This window comes from Ranitomeya imitator, chromosome 2 (assembly GCF_032444005.1).
Source record: "Ranitomeya imitator isolate aRanImi1 chromosome 2, aRanImi1.pri, whole genome shotgun sequence".
In the NCBI taxonomy this organism is placed as follows: Eukaryota; Metazoa; Chordata; class Amphibia; order Anura; family Dendrobatidae; genus Ranitomeya; species Ranitomeya imitator.
Window position 1 is genome coordinate 803,894,489 of NC_091283.1, and position 24,384 is coordinate 803,918,872.

The window sequence follows — 24,384 nt, forward strand, 5'->3', positions numbered from 1 at the left end:
AAACTCAATCATTAATTCATATCCAAACATCCGGTTGGGGCAAATATTCCGACCATAATATCTAGGCGGACATCATTATGACCGTATCTTTCCTGACAAGTAACATCGGAATAAGTGATTGCTATTCGTAGACATTAATGACATGTTGCCGTATATACAATAGAAGGTTATCACCACCGCTGTTGCCGAAGGTACAAGAACAGGCCAGGAAGAAGACATTTTGGTGCCATGCAGGTCATCGAATACCATTGAAATACTCATGCCAATCATATACTACATTTCCAAACTAATCTTTATATATATATATATATATATATATATATATATATATATATATATATATATATATATATAAATTATTTCATGTTATGCCACCATGGGAACCACTGAATTCATCATTAATCGTGTATACAAAATAGTATTTTCATACACAAGTAGTAGAGTATATGTGCATGCACTAAGCCCCTAATCAGCAAGCACATTGGATATTTACAATGGGAGGAAGAATTCAGTATAGAAGTTGTCATTTGGATTTTTTTATTACCCTAATTTACTAATATCATATAAATTAGCCCCATTGGTGGTTGGAACTATGAAATACTCCTGCAGCCATTGGTGTACATAGAAGAGAAGGAGCCCAAGAGAAAAGATCAAAATTGGTGGCCCTGTTAGGGTATGTGTCCACCTTCAGGATGGCCGGCGGTTTAGTCGGAGCGGCAAACCCGCTCTGCACTAAGCTCCGCCCCCTTCTGGGACGCGATGATGCCGGATCTGTTCATAGCACACATCCGGGATCATCGCACCCCATACATAGGGCCCTGTGTTATACCTTGTTATACCTTATACGGACATGCTGCGATCTTAAAAGCCGCGCCGCATGTCCGGAGTCGCAGGGCCGCCGCGTGCGTGTTACCACGCATAGTGGAGACGGGATTTCATTAAATCCCCTCCACTATGCTGTAACATCTGGACGCTGCGTGTTTGTATGTCAAACACGCAGCGTTTCCTGCACGTGGAAACATACCCGTATGGTGCCATGTTTTGCCAAAGTCCTGGTGTTTATTCGCCCCTCCACACTCTTCGCCTATGTTCCCGCAGATGCTGATTTTATTGGGCCAGTCACTTCCGTAAATTTCAGACAGGACTGGCTAAGCATGCTAATCCACGTAGCCAATAGGTGCCCGAAGCTGCCTGCTATAACATGCGCAAGTCCGCTATGTAAATCGGGCCAAACTAGAGCATGCCGTGATTTTTATTTTTTTTCCAAGCGGACCTGAGGTCCATGTGAAAAGTAGCCTATGTGCTAAATTGCTCCAGGTGCTGTACGTGTTGTGTCCATTTTTTTTTTTTTTACACATACAGTACCCCGGAACGAAAATACGTTTCATGTGAACATACCCTTGCCATGACTACTTGTCCACCTATACTTGTAATCAAGTATAGGGAGGAGTCTAGAACAGATTTATATCACCCAGGAGCAAAGGGAACAGGATGGACTAGGCTCGTCTCTCTCTTTCAAAAAGTAGCACAATGCCTGTATATATGGCATGTACACCCTTGTATAAAAGAGGTGACCCCAGTAATAGCACCATAAGAGGTAACTGGTTTTCTTCCATCCCATACAGACAACTTTTCGGCTTGTGTCTTCAAAGGGGAGAGCAGCTTATCTCATAAATTGTTATCTCCGAAATAACAGTATTTTCCCCAACATCATTTGTTGGGAGGTTCTCATGTACATTATACCGTCCGCCGATCCCTCCAATATTGTTGGTTTCGGCCAACTTTAGTCTAATTTGTATGGGGGCCTTTAATATCCTCTTATTGGTTCACTAAATAATCATCTACACTCTAGAATCTAATAATTATCGGTCCCTTACAACGATAAACCTAATTATAATTCTTTGCATAATCGTTATTTCTGCTAGACCTTAGATAGTTGGCGGACCGGTAATCTATCTGATGGCAGATTTCTGAGATTTTCCCTGTATCTTCTCAAATTAAGAGCTCATTCAGACCAGTGCATTTTTGGTCTGTCCAATGGATAACACAATGACTAATATTAATTTATGCACAAGTAATTTTTCAATACGGACCATCAGCATCATGCACAAGTCTGGGTTTACAGAATAGCGTATAAAAGAGCAAGGACAAGGCTGGCCCTGTTTGTACAGCTGCCATCTCAACAAGGCCTAAGGCTAAATTCAGACATCCGCGTGACACGGTCTGTATATGAACCGTTAACATGGTCTCCTGAGCCGCGGGTCTACCGAGTCGCGGGTTTTCCGAGCCTTGGGTCTTCCGAGCCTCGGGTCTACTGAGCTGCACTTGACATATTCCCATGAGGCTGTCAAGTCCAGGTCAAGAAACTCTCATTAAGTCCATGTATGGACCATATTAGAGGAACGTCTGAATTTGTATTAAGGCTTGAGTATATGCTAAAAAAAATTAAGCATGGCTTTTCACTAGATTAGGACTTTTGGAAGGAAGGGGATGTGACAAACAGTAACTAACAGGTACAGCCGGCTAAGGGTTACCTAATAAATTCTATGGTCGTTGTAAGGCAATTAGATTATTCTAGACTTAATTTGTTGATCCAAGTCATGTCTAATCCAACACGTTCATAGAGGAACAGCAACCATCTTCGATAAACAGCGCCACTCATGGTCATGTCTGGTATTGCAGATTAGTCCGATTCAAGTAAATAGGACTGAGATGTAATAACAGGCACAGATCATGGACAACGTTGGAGACATTTGTGGAAGAAAGCAAACATGGTAGTCTAATCTGACCCATTGGAGGATCTGTTAGATATTATAGCTTCACAGATTGAATGGTCCAGGAATCAAGTGCTCTATTTTAAACCTATGGGCCACGTCTGACAACCACCATTGATCTAGAATGTCTAACGTGTTGGAAATTGTATCTGTTAAGAGAAGGATTAGGCCTCTACAATGTTTGGTAGAGCTATCGGCTCTATGAATCAGGAAATGGCTCATTAAGAGTATCGCCCTCCATGGCCACCCATATAGGACCAACATTTACCAATATGGTATCTACCCGGTCTTCCAGATCTGTTCTTTTATCAGTTAGGTTGAGAATACCACCAATACAGTGAATTTTTTTTTCCATGGATATTTCTAAGGCAAACTTTTATACATTTCATACAGGACTTTTACACTGTAGATGGCATTTTGTATGACGATACCTCTTTAGATTTCATGCCAAAATACACAGAACTCAAATGTCAGAAATGCGTTTCTTCTTTTTACAGTTGAGCGTCACCCACATCGGTTTTAATGACTAATTACATATAAATATTACATTATAAATAATAAAATCTTTTTCACCTACATTATAGATAGTACAGACCCCCATGTCGGGAATCCAGAAGGAAATAATTTAGGATAAGTGTTAGGAGCCCTGCTGGTTTTTCGGGTATGGTGGAGAGATCATACATTCTCAGATATTGTGTCATTGTCACTGGACGTTAAAAATTGGAAGCAGAGCTGAAGTCCGTCCACGGGGTGCACTATGGGGACAGTTTGCATTTTTGGGAAACTTGGTGTAGCTAATTCCCATTTGGCCGTGCCCACGAGCTCAATAGTGAGAATTTTCAATATTATTTGTGCGAGTTCTTTGCCGATACAGCTACGAACGCCACCTCCGAAAGGGATATAATTAAATCTGCTGGCTTTTCCTTCATCTCTTTCTGTACGGAACCGCTCGGGGTCAAAAGAGTCAACGTTCTGATAAATGGCTGCGGTTTCATGAGTATCTCTTATACTGTACATCACACTCCAACCTTTCGGGATTTGGTAACCCTGTAATATAAAACATGAAAAAAAAATAATGTGATAATAAATAAGAACTAAAAAAAATGCAAAAGTTACATAAAATAACACAAAAGAAACAGAGTAATATGTGTGTATTATATGTATCATCTTCATACAATCGGTAGCTGTCTCTCTGGCTGATAGTAATCCAGAGTTCTAATTTTTACCAAAAGGGGGCGACAAAAGAACATCCTTGTGATGAAGATATTCCTTGAGATTCATTGACAGATTCCAAGTCCTGAGGTTAGTTTCAGTACTGCTGGATTCCTGATGTCTTGCTCTATGTTTAGCAATTCCCAAAGGATTGCATATGGTATGATATATGGGGAGGGGTAGACTAAGGAATGGGACATATAGTTAGGGTTTTATCTCCGACACAAGTGTTTCAAGATTGCCCCGCTTAATCGCAGCTTATCATTTAAAGGGCTTGTCTCAAGTTCGAATATGGGTAAAATAGTAAAGTGCTTGTAAAAACAAGTAACTTTACAATTATTATTTATTTGTTTATATAGCACCATTAATTCCATGGTGCTGTACATGAGAAGGGGTTACATCAAAATACAAATATCACTTACAGTAAACAAAACTAACAATGACAGACTGGTACAGAGGGGCGAGGACCCTGCCCTTGCGGGCTTACATTCTACAGGATTATGGGGAAGGAGTCAGTAGGTCGAGGGTTGCAGTAGGTCCAATGGTGTTGAGGTGCCGTGTGGTCATTACAGGCTGTAAGCTTCCTTGAAGAGGTGGGTTTTCAGGTTTCTTTTGAAGGATCCAAAAGTAGTCGATAACCGGACGTGTTGGGGCAAAGAATTCCAGAGGATGGGTGATATTCGGGAGAAGTCTTGGAGGCGATCAGGTGAGGAGCGAATAAGCATAGAGGAGAGGAGCAGGTCTTGGGAGGACCGGAGATTACGTGAGGGAAGATATTGAGAGATTAGTGTGGAAATATACGGAGGAGAAAGGTTATGGATGGCTTTGTAGGTCAGTGTTAGTAATTTAAATTGGATACGCTGGGAAATTGGGAGCCAGTGAAGTGATTTGCAAAGAGGTGAAGCAGGAGTGTAGCGAGGAGAGAGATTAATTAATCGGGCAGCAGAGTTAAGGATGGACTGGAGGGGTGCGAGAGTGTTAGAAGGTAGGCAACAGAGACGTATGCTGCAGTAGTCCAGGCGGGAGATGATTAGGGCATGCACGAGCATTTTGGTAGAGTGTGGGTTGAGGAAAGGACGGATTCTGAAAAATATTTTTGAGCAATCTACCCCTTATTAAAAATCCCCATTCGTTCTCAAGAACGGAGGGATTTAAAATGTTAGAGTTTACAGTCAATGGTCTCGGTTACAAGTCGCTGGATCCAACCTTCTTCAGCCCCCCATACAGCAGAGACAAAGCTGACTCCGCCAGCACCTTGAGAGAACGCTATGCAATCGTGTGAGCGGTCAATATTTATGAGTGCGCCGCCTCCAGCATAGCAGGAAGTGGGCTGTCGGGGAGCGCTGCGCTCCTGAAGCTTCATCTTGAGAACACCGCTTTTGTTCTTTAGTACTTGCTTGTGTGATCCAACGGCCCCCAATACACGATAGAACAAATTTGTCCAGACACACCGTTTTTGACAGGTATAAGGTCTTCCTGACTCTTCCTAGCAGATGACGTTGTGGTAGAAAAGGATCAGTTTTGTTTTTGTAGAAGATAAGTCTCCAAAGGAACCTGGTAGCGGCTTACGTCACTCTCCCCCTTGAAAACATAGATATGTACGGTGGGTGGGATGACTTATTGATGTGTATAGCCAGCTTAACTGGGTAATCCAGTTATCACCTATCCACAGATAATTATATAGACCATCCTGGCGATATGCCAACCTCTTCCAATAGGATTATTGATGACCCCTAGATCAATGGGGGTTTCACTGCGGAGACCCACAAGTATCGCGAGAACTGGGGGAGGGGGGATTTTCGTCTGTATGTGATCACGTATGCGCGCGGCCATGCTGTGGGAATGCCAGAGGTGGCACAGCACTGTACTTGGCTATCTCCAGCTGTCCCACATAGACGTAGCTGTGCGCATACTCAGCCTCTGCTCTATTTAAAGCGGATCTTAAAAAGGATTCTTTAAATTAACCCGAGTACTTCTTCCGAATTGCTGCTGCTGTTCCACTGATTCCAGAACAGTTTTTCTTTAGTACCACTCCATAACCAAGTTATACCCCTGGAAATAATCGTGCAGAATTTCCTTTCCAGAGACTTTCTACGATACACACCCAACGGTTGAAGGGAAAATTTGCACCAATATTTCTAGGGGGCATAACTTTGTAACCCAAGTAGGGCGCAGAAGGAGAAGAAAAACTGTTCCAGAATCCGTAGAGCTGCACCAGTTGGAAGAGTCGGCTGCAAATAAACATATGAAAAATTGTCCGAGTTTCATCCAGAAGACTCAGACGATTTACATCCGATTATGATCCCTGTGTCAGTTTTTTCATGTCCATGCGATGTCCGTGTCTGATACTTTTTCATACATCTATATTATCAAATACAGTTTTCTAGGTTTATAATATAATTGTATCTGTAGAAATTGGATGCCACTGTGATGTTCTGTGTATTATCTCAATTTTTTTTCTAGCTTTGAATGGGTGAATGTCATCCGAGACTCAGAAGAAAGTCAAACGTGCTGCTATTTTTTCTTCTCAAGGACAGTGAGGGACAGATGCTCCTGTTCTGGCAAACACTGGGTCTCAGCAGCTGGATCCCCAACAATCTGGTCCATAGCACCGGTCACGTGGGAAGAATTGGTCATATACCGTCAATGGTCTACAGAAGGGCATATTCCATCCAGTTTTTGCTCCATGTAAGCTATCTTTCAATTTTGACAGTAATGTAAACGCATGATATATTGGGATGTTTGGTGATCCGCTCTAATATTGGTTATACTTTGATTCCATCTATAGGAAACCTCAAGATTTTTTTCAAAGCGTTAATATTATCAACACACTTGAAGTCGTGCTCATAGGGCATCGCCTTCCTTATTTATATAGCGCCAGCCCTGCTCTCACATAACCATACATCGAGCCATGCTTCCTGAATATCCATTTCATACAAACATGCTGCACACAATAAGGTACAGAACCTGCCCATAGAGGACCAACTTGTACTCCATGTCCCCTGAGACGTTCCCTGCAAAGTACAAATTCATACTCACATCCAGTTCAAAGGTTTGCAGAGCCGTCCTGTATCCTCCAGAGACTGGCGGGAGCAGTCTCAGAACTTCCTTCACTACACAATCCAAATACTGAAGCCCCTTCAGTTTCTGTAAACTCAGGTTGAGGTGACAACGACATTGACACGTGGAGGCCTCATATTCTTCTAGAATCTTGGTGGAGCCCAACTGGTCACGAGAGTCCTGCGGGCACAGTCCGTTATTGCACTGGTGCTCCCATTGGATGCCATCTTGGGTTCTGCTCCTTAAAATCTGTTCTCTTTCATTTCTGTCAGCTAAGATGAGCTTTGTCTGCTCCCATATCTGTTTCACGTGTCCTTCTGAACCCAGCAGGACAGATGACTGGCAGCCGGCGGTCACACACTGCTCCTCCTCACCATTATTATTGGGATTGTCTGAAGAATGGAGACACTGGCATTGCTTGATTAACCCGTGTGATGCCAGTTCTTGTCTTAGCGTGTGTATAGAAGACGGGTGTTTGAGTAAGAGAAGTATGAGCGACGTGCTGGCACTAGCGGTGGTGAAGAAGGCAGCGAACATGAGCTCAATGGCTGATTCCTAGGAAGAGATAACAACAAAATATATAATGCACCAATATAATAATGGTAACGGCCTGGGCTAGAACACTGCACCGTGACATTGCTGTGTGTCTTATCCCTGCACCGTGACATTGCTGTGTGTCTTATCCCTGCACCGTGACATCACTGTGTGTCTTATCCCTGCACCGTGACATCACTGTGTGTCTTCTCCCTGCACCGTGACATCACTGTGTGTCTTATCCTTGCACCGTGACATTGCTGTGTGTCTTATCCTTCCACCGTGACATCGCTATGTGTCTTCTCCTTGCACCGTGACATTGCTGTGTGTCTTATCCCTGCACTGTGACATCGCTGTGTCTTATCCCTGCACCGCGACATCGCTGTGTGTCTTATCCCTGCATCGTGACATCACTGTGTGTCTTATCCCTGCACCGTGACATCACTGTGTGTCTTATCCCTGCACCATGACATAGCTGTGTGTCATATCCCTGCACCGTGACATCGCTGTGTGTCTTATCCCTGCACCGTGACATCTGTGTCTTATCCCTGTACTGTGACATCGCTGTGTGCCTTATCTCTGCACCGTGACAGAACTGTGTGTCTTATCCCTGCACCTTGACATCTCTGTGTGTCTTATCCCTGCACCGTGACATCTCTGTGTGTCTTATCCCTGCACCATGACATCGCTGTGTGTTATCCCTGCACCGTGACATCGCTGTTGTCTTATCCCTGCACTGTGACATCACTGTGTCTTATCCCTGCACCGTGACATCTCTGTGTCTTATCCCTGCACTAGGACATCGCTGTGTGTCTTATCCCTGCACCATGACATCTCTGTGTCTTATCCCTGCAACATGACATCGCTGTGTGTCTTATCCCTGCACCGTGACATCGCTGTGTTTCTTATCCCTGCACCGTGACATCTCTGTGTGTCTTATCCCTGCACCGTGACATTGCTGTGTGTCTTATCCCTGTACTGTGACATCTCTGTGTGTCTTATCCCTGCACCGTGACATCTCTGTGTGTCTTATCCCTGCACCGTGACATCTCTGTGTGTCTTATCCCTGCACCGTGACATTGCTGTGTGTCTTATCCCTGCACCGTGACATCGCTGTGTGTCTTATCCCTGCACCGTGACATCGCTGTGTGTCTTATCCCTGCACTGTGACATCGCTGTTGTCTTATCCCTGCACTGTGACATCGCTGTTGTCTTATCCCTGCACTGTGACATCGCTGTTGTCTTATCCCTGCACTGTGACATCGCTGTTGTCTTATCCCTGCACTGTGATATCGCTGTTGTCTTATCCCCACAGTGTGACATCGCTGTGTTTCTTATCCCCGCACTGTGACATCGCTGTGTTTCTTATCCCTGCACTGTGACATCGCTGTTGTCTTATCCCTGCACCATGACATCGCTGCATGTCTTATCCCTGCACTGTGACATTAGTGTGTTTTATCCCTCAAAGAACAAATTGATTGACAGTCCAAAATGAAACCTGCCCAAGGGACATCTCTCCCGACAATCAGTTGGTGCCCCTATACACATTAGACCGTTGATATCGGTGGGTTTGGACGTCATTAGTCTAATGTGTATGGTGGGATTAAAGCTGTTAGTTGGGCCTTAGGCAGACCAAAGGGTTCCCTGCTAAATGACAGCAGATGACATCTATAAAATGTGTGTACATGTAAGGGCTCATTCAAACATCAATGATTTTTTTTCTCCTATGTAAAATCATGGACCATTGTTAATCAGTGTCTTGGATTAGATTTGTTTGGTCCATGTGTGAGTTTTTAACATCCATTTAATCAGTTTTTCTCATATGCAAAAAAAATATATATTTTTTATGGACCCATAGACATGCATTGGCAAATTTGATCTGTGCCAACTGCCATGGGAATGTACAATAATAACATTAGGGTTAAACCACCAAGGTGAATGTCTACTTATTTCTCTACATTTCAGTTCACTTGTTGTGTATGTCCTATTCTAATGTATAATGTTCTTCTGTCAACTCCACTGTCATGTCAACTATGTACGGTAATTCCTTTATGATTTTTATGATTTAAGTTGTGCTGCTGTGATACCATAATTTCCCACGGGATCAATAAAGTGTATCGTATCGTATCGTATACCGAAATCGGACACGTCTGTGTTTTGGACCTCTTGGTAAGCAAAAATACACGGACATGATATACCAGCCCCCCAGATTATAATAAGTCAGAGTTCTATCAGTGAAATACACGGACAGAACGGCTGCACGAGAACCTGCCGTGTGAATGAGCCCTTATTCCTCTGTGGACTCGGCAGGATCTTGTGGACGCGTCCGATAATGGAGCAATAATCTAGTAAAAGCTGTTGTCTGTCTCTATTCCAGGTCTATTCGATGGTCTTCTAATACTCAGGAGGCTGAAGCCCTCGCTTTTATGGGAGGGGGTTGCTGGATTTCTGCGAGGCTGAAAGCCCTTATAAAACCTAGGTGGCAGGAACTATAAAAAATTGTAAATGTCATGACTCTGACATCTGCACATATAATTTATACATGTAAATGTTGCCTGAAAGTATTTTCAGCTTTTCCACTGCATCTGTTATTTACTCCTCCAAAGAAATTTTAAGAAACGTGTTTTACATATTTTTAAGACTCTACATCTATAAATATAAAAGAAATACAGGGGCGTAGACGTGGGATGGGATATTTGTGTCCCAGGTGCTGGGGTGAATTAGGGGGAGAGCGAAATGCCATTCTGCATTGGACATGAGAAATATTAAAAAATAATATACATTATTTAATTTAAAAATACTTTTTTAAAAAAATGTTTATTTATTAAAAAATTAATTATAACACTTGAACAACAAAATGATTTTTTCCTCCAGCAGAAGGGAATCAACACCTCGGACTAGTATGTAAATGCAGGATTTAGGTGGCGGTCCTGTACCTAGGGACTGGCACTACGACCGGCTCAGGCGGCTGCTTATTGCCATATTTCTATGTCCGTGTTGGGTTATTTTACACATTTCTCATGATCTGTTCCTATCCCCAGTAATCGTAGTAATGACGCAGCTTTATTAGGATTGCTGTACCTTTAGCTCCTGCATGTTCAGCTCTTTGCCATTCTCCTTGGCGCTGTCTATCAAGTAGTCCAGAGCATCTTCACACACTTCAGGGTCTCTCCGAGAGATTTTATCTCTGATCGCATCTTCCATGTATTGGTGCAAAGTATCCCGTGCTTTTATACCCTGTGGAAATACATAACCTGTCAGCACTAAACAAAGACAACATACGTGTATATTTCTAAGCAACCTCTCGTCCTGACCATCTGAGAGGAGGTATTGGGAACTGCTAAATTCTGCACTGGGCCACATGGGATGTGCTGGTATTGATAAGGCGTGGTGCACCCGTCTTATACATTATAGGACAGGTGCACGATACCTGCATTAGGCCCAGCAGGTATGTGCAGGCGCTGAATGCATTAGGCTAGGTTCCCATTGCGTTAATGGGACCGCGCTAATGGACAGCGTTGCACGGCGAATTTAACACCGTGCAACGCGTCCGTTAGCGCGCCCATTCACAGCAATGGGGATGCGCATCACTAGCGCGTGCCATTTTCGGCACGCGCTAGCGATGTGCCGATGTTTTGTGGCGCGCCGCGGACGCTGCTTGCAGTGTCCGAGGCGCACCCGAGGTCCGTTCCCCGCTCTCGCAGATCGGAGATCTGCGAGAGCGGGGACGTTTAACGCGACCCCTTTACAAAACATTGCGTTAGCGCAATCCGCTAGCGCTAGGCGCTAAACGGATTGCACTAACGCAATCTGAACCTAGCCTTAGCTCCAATGCAGATGTGAGCGTTGCTTGAAAAAAAAAAAAAAGATTAATTCTGCAACTAAATTCTACTTAAAGTGATTCGGTCAGCAGGTTTTTGCTACCTCATCTGAGAGCAGCTTGATGTAGGCAAAGAGAAGCTGAATCCAACAACGTATTACTTAATTTGCTGCGTGTAACCGTTCTGACACAATCAGAGCTTTTAGATTTAGAATGAAGCAGAGCTGATAAAGCTAACCCCGCCCCCACCACAGCTGACTCCACCCACACCATAGCTGACCCCGCCCCACCACAGCAGACTCCACCCACAGCTGCCGCAGAGAGAACACAACGATCATCCAAGGCCTCGTTCAGCCAACAGCCATCTAATGTGTATGGCCAGCTTGACATTGTTATGCCATTTGGGGACTTCTAGGTGAAGCTGCCACTGATTGGCTGCAGCGCTCATGTAGTAGAACAATGTTTTGCAAACGTCAGTGTACCTGGTTCTGACTTTGCTGGAATGGCGCCGATGCAAGCAGTGAGTATCTGCATAAAACAACATTTAGGAAGGGGATGTCCAATTAGTGGACAATCCCTTTCATATTCATGGAAAGCATCACTTCTCTTGTAGCCAAATGATACATCACAGTCCTGCAACCTAAATTTCTGCTACATGGATCTGTACATCTATAGTCTGAGAAATCCAAATCCTTAGAGGACGCCATTTACACATCCGTTTTTCAATTACTTGTTCTATCGTGTTTTTCCCAGGTAGGACGTGCATCCATAACAGTCTATGGTGCTGTTCACATATGTGCGTTTTCTATTTTTGCACATGACTCAAAGTCGCCCATACAAATCAATGAGTCAGTGAAAAATCTGTGGTATCCAGATTTAACACTGTAATGGGCAGGAGAAACATTGCAATTTTTTTCAATTTTTTTAAAATAAAACATGAGAAAATCACTGATGGCAAAAACTTGACACACTGATGAAATGTGATCTTGCCTAGTGGATGGGAATTTAAAGACCCTAGTCACATGTACTGGAAAAGATAATCATTCTTGCTTCAAATTTGTGGCCAAGTCTGCATGTATTACATGTGTATTTTGCAGTGGAATTTACGCCTTTTACAATGCAAAGAGTGAATTCCATGGGGAAAAAAACCCTGATACATGCGGATTTTATTGCAATGTGAAGGTAAAATCCGCAAGGAAAATGATCCGTTCACACACAGCAGACTTGTCGCAGATATTTCTAGGATGATTTGCTATGTATTTTTTTGAATTTAGGAGATCTTGCTGCTTCTGTGAAAAAAAAAAAATCTCCGTATGGGTCAGAAATAGCAGGGAATCACTCCGAAGAGTCCCTGGAGCTGCTCATTGTCTTTCACTCAGCTGGACAGTTCGCCGTAAGACAATGTTTTCAGTCTTCTGTGTTTTCACCCTCGCCGCTGATCTTGCTGGACAATTACATAACATGCCTGTTTGCTAAATGAGCAGCTGTAGGACATCACTAAAATAGCCTACTCCGCACACTCGAATTACTATGGGGCACACGGCCTGCCCCATTCAGCATATGATTTATGGACCCTGATCCAGGCTTCTTGCTCTGTTTATGTCCATAAATTATTTTAGTTCAATATAGGGGGGCCGGTCATTATGTATGGTCCATTCATGGTGCATCAGTGGCTTGTGGCGAGGTGACATTTATTGCAGTTCATGTTGAGAGGCGGCAGCCCCAGAGGTCCTCGGAGAGGATGCTATAGAGCTGGAATCGTATAGATCTCGCCTTCACCGCATATCTATTCTCAGGTACTTTCTAAGGAGGATGCTTTTTTTTACATAGCCAAAGTTTATAGAACCAAGACATAAAATCATGACCTAACCAGCAAACATGGCAGCGAATGACTCAGAAACTGCACAAGAACTAGATATGCATAATCGGTACATACCTTGCGGAGACCACTGAAAGGGATGTCCAGAGGGAGAGAGAAGAGATTCTCCATCAGTTGCTCAAAGACTCGGGCCAGCTCCTTAAACTGCGTCTCGCCCAGGCTTAGCCCAAGCAAGATGCGAGCAGCAATCCGGAAAGTAAGAGCTTTGGCAGACGAGAACATGGAGATGGAGCCGGGCTCCCTGCACCAACCATGTAACTCCCAACTCACAGCCTCCTGGATACGAGGGATGTAGCTTTCCAGAGCCGTGTGGCTGAACACCTTGGCCATAATCTAAAATAAAGAAAAGGTGTCCATGAAAGGAACATCCTAAAATGATTACTATAGGAAACGCTTCTATCAAACATTGGGGCTCATGAATAAATCATGTGTAGACACAAAAATAGCAAACCAAGGAACAATTGCGCTATATAAAACTACCAACTAAGTGGAGCTAAACTTTACGAAGTGCATGCAACATCTTCATACATGTGACGAGGGCACCGCAACTTGGAAAAATGCCATTCTAACGGTTATACAATGGCTTAGAATAAATTAGAGGACACGTGAAGGTCAATTCCCACATGGTCTATGGACATCATGATACTCAACTCACAAATAATTCCAAATCAGTATGGACAAGAACACAACCAAAATGCAAACCCATGTAACCCATGTAACCCCGTGGTGGGATTCGGCTGTTACTCACTTTTCTCTTGTGTCTATGGAGTTCTCCAATGGAATTGACCAGAGTATTGGAGCCCAGGATGATCTGGGTGCTCTGAGGCCACTGTGTACTAACCAGATGGTGTTCCCCTAACAAGATCTTGCGGACATTTTCTGCTCCGGTCACGCGGATCAATGGTTTCCCCAACAGATGGGTTTTAAAAATGTTCCCATACTTTTCCCTCCTGGAGCTGTGGAAGTTTGAGCCCTGGAGTGGCCACAAGAAGTCACAATCAGCAAAGAAATGTAACGATTCCCCCCCGGCTAATTCTAGAATCAGATCATGCGTCCAAACCTTCTTATTATTAATAATATCTATATCCATCTAATAACTAATAAGGATATATTCAGATTTGCTACAGTAAATCTGGATTACGAGCAATTTGGAACTACATCTTCCAGCATGACACCTAAGCCTACACAGACTATTTTATTTTTTTTATGGTAAACTATACATTTAAATCTAATATTACAATAAACTGCAGTACCAAGTTGGATAAAAAAAAAAACATTTAGATATAATATCAATAGTAATTATAAAAAAATAAATCCCTGAATAACCCGGCATCTCAATGTCAGTCTTCAGCTATCCAGCAGCTGGAAAAATATTTTGGTACTTGTGGTCCCACCAATTTCTAAAAAAAAAAAAGCTTTTACTTACATATTTAAGGATTTTCACTTAAATGAATTAATTAGCCAGCAGTAAAGTGTAATTGAGATAAATTTACATAGCGGGATTTAGTCTACTGTTATAAAGCTTTTCTGGTACTTGTAGTCTCATTAAAAAATAAATAAATAAAAAGCTGGTGACAATCCCGATTAATAATAATAAAACATTTATTTATATTAATCCGTTGCTTTTCGTACAATGCGAACGTTACACAATTTTTATACGTATTTTCGATGTATTTTTTTTTTTGTATGTAATAAAGATTTATATTTTTCTAATTTATGGTTGGGCTCATACGTGTTTATCGGAAAAAAAACAATTTTGATAAAGTAACGCTTATTCCTAGCAATTTCTACAGCTTGGGCTACGTTCACACCGTAAGTTTTTGGCACGTATTTTACGAAAAAAATAAATAAAAAAAAAAGTAAGTTACCTATTTGCAGAAAATCCATAACATCAAAAATTCATCCCACATAAAGGAACAACTAAAATAATATTCGATGGGAGTTAATTCATTTAGTCAAGCAAATCATTTGCTGGTACTTGTAGTTCTACAGAGCTACATATAAACCCACTACATTACTAGAACTTTAAAAAAAGTGTAAATGGATTTTTTTTTTTTTTTTTTACCTGTACGAGCCAGTGAAGGGTTTCTCCAAAAAATGGCCATCCCATAGACCCCTTGGGCAGAGGTAAATTGGTGCTCCGATCTCTAGCACTGCGCCATCTCAGGGACCATAGCTGGTGAGATACAACCAGGACTAACACCAGGGACAGGACTGATGTAAAAGCTGCTTCCAGGAATGACATATAATTGAGGTCTGTAGTGAGGAACATCTCGTCTCCAGGAGGTAGGAGGCTTCAGCTTGGTTCTGGCTTCTTATGCAATTAGTGTCACCTCCAACTGTACAAGTGACTACCAGCTCTGGAGAGTCAGCCTCACTCACTGAAAATGCTTTAATTGACACCGGGGAGGCGGGATACTTTTTTTTTTTTTTTCTTTCTGAGATGTTTAACACTTTGATTAATCCATGAAGATCTCTCCCCAGCTCTTGAATGAATGAAGGCAAGAAGAAACAATTCAGTAAACACGAAGGAAGACCTCATCAAATTCAGCCCCAAGGATAAAACAAAAAAAAAAAAAACTTCTCCCCCCAAAAAATGATCTGTAGGTGATTTAAGATTTCCCTCCTCCTCCTTTTTTTATTTTTTTTTTTATTTTCCCTCCTCCTCCTTTTTTATTTTTTTTAAATTTTTTTACAGGAATTATTTTTAGTCTTGAAAGAAATAAATAGAGCCCCAGCTATGCTGATTATAAGGCTAAAATTGCAGCTTTCACATCTTTATTATATATTTGGCGGCATGCGATGGAAGGTGATATATTTAGATCCCTTACCCCCCCCCCCCCCAAAAAAAAAAAAAAAGGTTAGCCAAGAAGATTTATTTCTGAAAGATAAGGGGCATAGCTGCAGGCTACACATCCACAGTGCAATTTCCACATTAATATCCACCCTGCTGCTTCCTTATTCCTGCCTACAACTTTAGAGGTGATCATCTAAAAAAAGAAAAATTGCAGCCACCAAAGGAAAAAAAAAAAAGGAATACATTTACGGCAAGACTTTATAAAACTTTTACTAACAGGTGTTGTATAAGAAGTAGAAAGCTATGAAGATGGGGAAGGAAATACTCACCAGCAGGCAGGTCTGTGCGGCAGGAGCAGGAGTGCAAGGACTGATTGATGTCTTGGAGGGTCTATCACTAAGAGCTGAGCCTGCCTCCTGGCCACATTTATATACATATTGGCTTATGATATGTTCCACCTTCGGGGGCTGACTTGCCTTCCCGCATATATAAGTAGCAGGGAAAATTGCTAGGATTGGGCACTTTGAAGATATTGACTGAAGGAATGTGCAGTCTTGGCCAGAAGCAAGAGAGGGGGGAGAAAGACCACTCTGCGGCCATTGTGCCCTGTGTGCAGCACCAAGGTGCCAGCCCCTGCCTATGGATGATGGTGGATGATGGCATCCTCACAGGGCTAACAGATGGAGGAGACTTATATTGCACAGCTCAGTCATTCATCTCCTGGTGACAGGGACACAGGGCAGGTTATCAGGCGCTGTTGACTTTAGATAACAGCACATATCATTTCACTTTTTAGGCTTGTTGTACTTGTAAGATGACTGATAGCTTCCTATTATCTGCCATGTTGTGGCCATCAGTCACTGAATAAAACAATTAGTGCTCACACCTCATCAGAGATAAAGGAACACTTCCAGACTCCAGTTACTACAGGGATGGATGGGGGAAGCCCTACTGGTCCTACGCACTGGGGTGGGAGCACCATGGCGCTGGCCATACTGGAAACACCTGTTGTAGGAAGAGCTGCTGCTAAATGACTTATAAAATGTAGTGTTGGCCATTAGTGAGGAATAGAGGCCTTTACTTAGGAGCCATAAAATAGTGAGGACGAGCCCAGCGCCCAGGGACAGAATAGTCTGCAGGGCACGGACCTGGGACGGTGGGTATTGGATCGTCTGTGCTGATGATGGGGTCGGCGGAAGAGTGAGAAAACATACAGACATCGAATAAATAATAATATGGATTATAGAAACACACAGAGAGCGATTCTCGTAACGTGTATATAAAATCCAGTGTGCCTGTTTAATCAATTTACTATCTGTTTTTCTTACTGATCATCTAAATACAGCTGCTTCTCAGAAAATTAGAATATCATCAAAAAGTCAACTTATTTCAGTTCTTCAATACAAAAAGTGGAACTCGTATATTATATAGAGTCATTATATACACAGAGTGATCTATTTCATGTGTTTATTTCTGTTAATGTTGATGATTATGGCTTACAGCCAATGAAAACCCAAAAGTCATTATCTCAGTAAATTAGAATACTTTATAACACCAGCTTGAAAAAATGATTTTAAATTCCGAAATGTTCTCTAACTGAAATGTATGTTCAGTAAATACACTCAGTATTTGGTCGGGGCTCCTTTTTGCATCAATTACTGCATCAATGCGGCTTGGCATGGAGTGATCAGCCTGTGGCACTGCTGAGGTGTTATGGAAGCCCAGGTTGCTTTGATAGCAGCCTTCAGCTCGTCTGCATTGTTGGGTCTGGTGTCTCTCATCTTCCTCTTGACATTACCCCATAGATTCTCTATGAGGTTAAGGTCAAGCGAGTTTGCTGATCAATCAAGCACAGTGATACTGTTGCTTTTAAACCAGGTATTGGTACTTTTGGCAGTGTGGACAGGTGCCAAGTCCTGCTGGTGAATGAAATTTCCATCTCCAAAAAGCTTGTCGGCAGTGGGAAGCATGAAGTGCTTTTAAAATTTACTGGTAGATGGCTGCGCTGACTTTGGTCTTGATAAAACACAGTGGACATACACCAGCAGATGACATGGCTCCCCAAGCCTTCACAATAGACCTCAAGCAGCTTGGATTGTGGCCTCCACTCTTCCCGACCCTGGGACCTTGATTTCCAAATGAAATGCAAAATTTACTTTCATCTGAAAACAACACCTTGGACCTCTGAGCAAAAGTCCAATTCTTTTTTTCCTTGGCCCAGGTAAGACGCTTTTGGTGTTGTCTATTGGTCATGAGTGGCTTGACACAAGGAATGCGACACTTGTAGCCCATGTCCTGGATACGTCCGTGTGTGGTGGCTCTTGAAGCAATGACTCCAGCAGCAGTCCACTCCTTGTGAATCTCCCCCAAATTTTTGAATTACCTTTTCTTAACAATCCTTTCAAGGCTGCAGTTATCCTGGTTTCTTGTGCACCTTTTTCCACCATACTTTTTCCTTCAACTCAACTTTCCATTAATATGCTTGGTTACAGCACTCTGTGAACAGCCGGCTTCTTTAGCAATGACCTATTGTGGCTTACCCTCCTTGTGGAGTGTGTCAACGACTGCCTTCTGGACATCTGACAAGTCAGCAGTCTTCCCCATGATTGTGGAGCCTACTGAAACAGGCTAAGGGACCTTTATAAACGCTTAGGATGCCTTAGCAGGTGTTTTTTGTTATTTATTCTAATTTACTGAGATAATGACTTTTGGGTTTTCATTGTCTGTAAGCCATAATCATCAACATTAACAGAAATAAACACTTGAAATAAATCACTCTGTAATGACTCTATATAATATAGGAGTTTCACTTTTTGGATTAAAGAACTGAAATAAATTACCGCTTGATGATATTCTAATTTTGTGAGAAGCACCTGTATCTCATATGTGTCATATCTATGTATCTCCATCTCATATCCGTCATCTATATTTAAATAGATCACTTAATCTATAATCTGCCTCATATCTAGCATCAATATCTATATATCATTATCTATGTATTCTCTTTTCCATCTAAATATCATCATCTCACATCTATCCCATCTAATCTATCATCTCTTCTACATCTATCTATTATCTGTCTAAATATAATGAAGCAAGACCAAAGTACTAAAATGTCGGTACACAGCTTTTTGGACACGCGCCCTCTGTTCCAATACGATAGATGTAGAAAATGATCAGCACTCCAATCAGGTATGGAAAAAATAAATGACTTTTTATTAGCCAATGTGGCCCATTATTAGCCACATGGACTAATAAAAAGTCCTTTATTTTTCCATACCTGATTGGAGTGCTGATTATTTTTTTTCTCCCTCTCTCCAGCCCTCCATCTCTCCAACTATCTCCCTCCATCCTTCCCTCTACCTCTCTCTCCATCCCTGGAAGTGGTGGATTTCGGGACCTGGGTATGTGTCCTCTTGGTTAATAATTAAGGCTACATTCACACACAAGTTAATAGCACACAGAGGTCTCTGCACCTACAGATCGGCCATTTCTGGTGTGTGTAGAGACCCCATAGAGCAGCGCGGGCTGTGGTCGGGGGAAGGGTTACGCGTCCCCAGTACGCAGATCGGCCCAGATATGGACATCTGCCGATCGATGCTCTCATCTTCCCAGCATTATCCGCGCAAACATGAAATCCAGCGGTAATAATTTATCACTCCATCAGTGTAAATCTCTGGAGTTTGAGCTTCTGCAGTAATTTACGGCTTCGGACTGAAAATCTCCCATAAAGGCCAATTCCCCAGATCACAAACTGTAATAAAAGCAGAGTAGTGGCCCCCACATGGCCGGGACTGGGCAGTCTGCAGCTGCCAATAGCTGGAAATCCACCAAAGCCAATATCTGGGATATGCTAAGTAATTGGAAAATTAATGGAGAAAGTGGGGAGGCCATTAAGGCAGCTCTGACCCCAGGAGCCTCAGGAAAAAAGCCAAAATAAAAGGAACTAAAACTCCCAGCAAGATACATGATGGTGCAATGACGCTTTATCTTCCTCTTGTAGACTGTGAGGGTATGTGCGCAGGACGCCCCTCCAGTGTGTCCGCCGGAATGTCCATACACTTTTTATAGTTCATGAAAAAAAAATGCTGAGGACCTTGTGCCAGATTTATTATGCCACGTGCACATTTTTAAAATATATTTGTTGTATCTTCTGTATTTTTGCAGACTTGTAAATTCGGGCTTTCTACATCGCTGCTAATAAATAGTTTCCGATTTACTGTAATAATGACAACGGTTCCTAATAAAACCCAGACTAAATAGTTGTCAGGTTTACTATATCCTGGATTAGGGCCAAAGCCTCATGTAAGGAGGGTCGCTCCCTTATTTAGGAATCATTGATTCCCTGTAGGACCTGTATAGTGCGGAGTGGCTGTCAAAACATCCATGTGCTGTACATGTTTTTCACCGACACGTAGACCTATATTGTCCCTTGTCATCTGTGTTACCGGGAAAATAAAATAAATAAGAAAGTGAATAGCAGCCTAGATAATGGGTACGAGATGTTTCTGTGAAAGCGGCGGATACAACAAGGACGTCTGAATGAAGCGTTCTGACTACATTCGCACCTGCATTTTAGAAAGAGACAAATGGAATTAAAGTCCAAAAATTATCCATCCCATACCTAATGGGAAAAGACCCCACCGATTATTATGGGGTCTATCTGGATCTGTTTTGAGAATACATGAAAATAGCCCATGTAGAGATTTTTTTTCCAAAAATTGGCACATAATGGAACCCCGATGGACTCCATAATGATCAGCGGGGTCCCTCTGCTTCCGTGTGCATCACTTATGCAGCGGATAAAAAGGAACAGAAATCCAGACAGCAGATGTGATCATGGCCTAAAGTGTAACTGGCGGAAATGTTTGACGTGTCGTAGAGATAGGTCAGATGTTTTGATCGGTGGGCGGTCTGGATGTTGAGTCCTCCACCCACAAGTGTAAGGGGAGAAGCTCTCAGGGGAGCGCTGGTGTCCGCTGCCCTCGGCCTCAGAGGAGAGCAGCACCCGGTTGAGCAGCCGTCTATTGTTGAGGGTCCAGAGCAAATTCTCGCATGTAATAAGCACACAACACGTGTATGTAACATGTGATTTTCTGCAACATGAGGGAGGAGTACTCAAAAAATTGTAAAGTGCAAGCTATCAAATACTATGTGGATCCCATTCTGGAGGGCTGGAGCCATAAATGTGCCATGGATTATGCCCATTTTTCCCTTTCTGGGCTCAGGTCGTTTAAGAGATGTCCCCTCGTAGGGATTCTGCTGTGAAAATCCTGCAGTGGAAACATCACAGCGATATTCCCTGCAGCAGACGTCATTGGGCAATGCATGAAATCTGTGCGGAAATGCACAGGATACATACACATTAGAGACCTAGAACTCCGGACAATTGTGTCTGCGTGAGAAATAAATCACTCTGGTCCGGATTTTCATTAACATTCATTTTTATTCCTGAAGGAGATTAAAAGCGAATATTTACAAAGTATAGCTCAAAATCACAACCCTGAGAACCAAATCTATAGGAAAAGTGGCCGCTCATACCCCCCACGAAGGAAGACCTGTCCAATCAGCACACAGTGATCGGGGTCCGCAGGGTAATCACTAGCAGACCTTTCATCTCACTGACTGAACCCCCCGATCATCTCAATGACTTCACGAGACCTACAAAACCCATCTTAGAATACCCTAGAATCAGAAACAAATGGCAGACTTTAGCAGCAAGAGGTAAAATACAATATTTATAGTCCATTCATCTGCTGTCCGCACAAATGACTGGTTCCACTCCTGACGTCACTTGTGTGCGAAATATAAAAACCTTAGAAAAATCAGACGTAAAAACATTTAGTCCAGGTGAGGCGCACGCTTTATTCTGCAGGAAAGCAATGTGCTGAGTATAGGCGTCTGTGCGCTTTGTAGTAAAGCCAGCACTATGAGTGCTGGGACATCCCATTCACCAGACTTCTGAGCTGTTTCACCACAGTATCAATTAACTTTTGTTTATCTCGGTCGTTCTTCCTGAACTGAGCGAAGATATTATTCTTCTTGTTCATGTCTTTCATCCTGGAGAGAGAAGAAGAGCCTGTAATTCGAGATCCCAATACCTGCAACGCACAAGCATCGGAGGTGCAGGCAAGTCTGTATTATGGCCGATATCTAGCGGCACGGGAGCCACCGATCTTAGAGATTATCTAACAGATAGATATGATATAGATAGATTTTCGAGAAGATACAGGCCCAATGTGCTAAAATAAGGAAAGGAGGGAGGTGCTGTTACTTTCGGAGGCAGGCCACTTACTTCTCCAGCAGGATGAGAGCCGTGCTTGGGTTGACTCTTAGGTATTTAGAGTTGGGTTGACCATAATCGGCGAGATATGTCGACCAATCCCAAATCATGAACAGGTCAAGGAGCTAAAAAAACAAAGAAAATAATTCTGGTCATCATGCCGAGAGGTCGGATCGGCGAAACGACGAAACGAACACTTTAATGACTAAACACAAGTAGGAGGTAATAAAGTGCGTCCTGCCCGGTGGAGATGGAGGTGGTATTACAGGATGGGGTAGGAGGAATTCCCTGCTAATTTAAGCCAGATTCTTTACCTAGCTCTAATTAAGTGCATTAAACCTCCCCTACTAGATTATCCTCAGCGGGAATCCCAGGCTCAGAAGAAGACTCCAAACTCCAGGGAATTCCTCCTCGCCAAACACAAATACAACGATGCCCCCTGAGCACAGATCATTATTCTAAGATCTGCTCCAGAGGTTGTTGGTCAATACTCGGGTAATCTTTTAAAAGCTAATGTGTCTCAACTAAAACAGCGAACCATTTATTCAGCTTTAAACCCATAATCCCTTTAAGCCATTTCAAACCCACTTCCTATCCAGTTTATAATTGTTTGCAGCACATAAGTACCACGCTTATAAACTTTCCTGACCCCCCTATAGCTTCCAAGGATCTCCTATATACAGTCATCCAGGTATGTTATTAACCAGCACATGTATTAGCAGGAAAGACATTAAAATGGATGACAACCTTTGCGGATATTTTTTATATATTTATTTATTACTTATTTGCATGTATTTGTTAATAAAAAATGTTTTTAGTTTTTTTTTACAATCTGATTTAAAAGGCAAAACAGTGCAACATTTTTAATTATAGTCTATGGATGCATTATCTTCTATTGCTGGCTGCAAAATGAGTTAACTGAGACTCTGTCAGTGAGCTTGCTCCAATTTGCTTTAGTTCTGGGGGTCTCCTGACCCGAATTCTGCAGTCTGGTACGTGGCTATGAGGCTGCAGAGTTTGGGTCAGGGGCTCCGTGGGCAGTTTGTAGAACGACGCCAGAGTTCGGACCTTGAAACAAGGATGGGTGAAGCGAACCTTAGTCTAAGGGGTAACGCTCAACGACAAATATTTTATTACACTAGAGCGCCATTCCTGGGGAAAAAAGAAATGACATAGTTCCCACTGAAATAAAGTCTAATGTGCTCAAGCACCAAGTTCTCCAGAGATACACATACACTTTCTGGTGTTCTAAACAAATGTCTCATCTGTAAAAAAAAAAATGTTGTTCCCATCTTCCATATTGATAGAATACACCATAAATGTCTGATATATTGGGATCCCTGTGATCAAGCCACATCTGTCTCGAAACCATGGCGAGCACTGTCAGGAATGAAGACTCCCACACATGCATGTTCCTAAGAAAATGAATGAAAAGAGCCGTACATGCGTGGCCACCTCTCCATTCATTTTTTTTTTTTAAATAGTCATTTAAGGCATACAACCCTTTCCTTTAGCATTGCTTAATACGATCCACTAATGATGGAAGTCCAATATGAAATATTTTATTGACTTAAAGGAATTTTCTGCTATAAGAAAGTTCTTACAACAACAAAAAAGTTAAAAAGTTTGCTTAAATTGCATTGTACAAAGAGGGGACGTGGATGTTCAATATAAATCACTGACATTTAGACAGGTATTCACAGAAAAAAAATAACCTCATAAAATCATAGCATTTATTAGATATGCCTTTAAAAAGAAACCCCTTAATAAGGATCCAAACACACAAAAAGGAGTAAAAAAAAGGCCACGGTAAGAATAACTATGGAAGTATCATAGACATGTAATATATTTCTTACAATGGGGGGATTAGAGTACAATAAGAGGGGGCCTTTGTGACACCATCAAGGCTCACAAAACAGATATGCAATAATCAGCATCTCAGAATGTGCCTGTACTTACAAAAAAAGAAGTTAACAAGTTTTTTCTAAATTGTCATTGTACAAAGAATGGGCATCCACATTTGAT

At 42.4% G+C, this 24,384-nt stretch overlaps 2 protein-coding genes across 5 annotated transcripts in view; both read right to left on the bottom strand.

The window, feature by feature from the left end:
• Positions 1-1,263: 1,263 nt before the first annotated feature.
• Positions 1,264-16,474, bottom strand: CYP26C1 (cytochrome P450 family 26 subfamily C member 1). Its single transcript, XM_069753781.1, has 7 exons — positions 16,406-16,474; positions 15,345-15,765; positions 14,028-14,252; positions 13,337-13,612; positions 10,662-10,817; positions 7,026-7,601; positions 1,264-3,821 (listed from the first exon to the last, which is right to left on the bottom strand). Exons 2-7 carry the CDS (start codon positions 15,549-15,551, stop codon positions 3,450-3,452), a joined length of 1,812 nt encoding a protein of 603 aa, XP_069609882.1. The 5' UTR covers positions 15,552-15,765; positions 16,406-16,474; the 3' UTR covers positions 1,264-3,449.
• Positions 16,475-21,502: 5,028 nt separating this feature from the next.
• The window catches only part of EXOC6 (exocyst complex component 6), a 300,123-nt gene continuing 297,241 nt past the window's right edge, over positions 21,503-24,384 (bottom strand). For all 4 annotated transcript variants that reach the window (XM_069753785.1, XM_069753783.1, XM_069753784.1 and 1 more), the window contains 2 exons: positions 22,372-22,484; positions 21,503-22,136 (listed from right to left, as the gene is read on the bottom strand). In XM_069753785.1, coding sequence (XP_069609886.1) covers positions 22,004-22,136; positions 22,372-22,484 — 246 coding nt within the window. In that variant the 3' untranslated portion in view covers positions 21,503-22,003. The remainder of the gene's footprint in view (positions 22,137-22,371; positions 22,485-24,384) is intronic.

Bases quoted from the DNA above. Each gene is read 5' to 3' on its own strand.
- CYP26C1 (XM_069753781.1), bottom strand. From the start codon at position 15,551: ATGTTCCTCACTACAGACCTCAATTATATGTCATTCCTGGAAGCAGCT. The intron at 13,613-14,027 runs GTGAGTAACAGC...TCTTTATTTTAG, and splicing joins TCCATAGACACAAGAGAAAA to ATTATGGCCAAGGTGTTCAG. The intron at 7,602-10,661 runs GTACAGCAATCC...ATCTCTTCCTAG, and splicing joins TGAACATGCAGGAGCTAAAG to GAATCAGCCATTGAGCTCAT.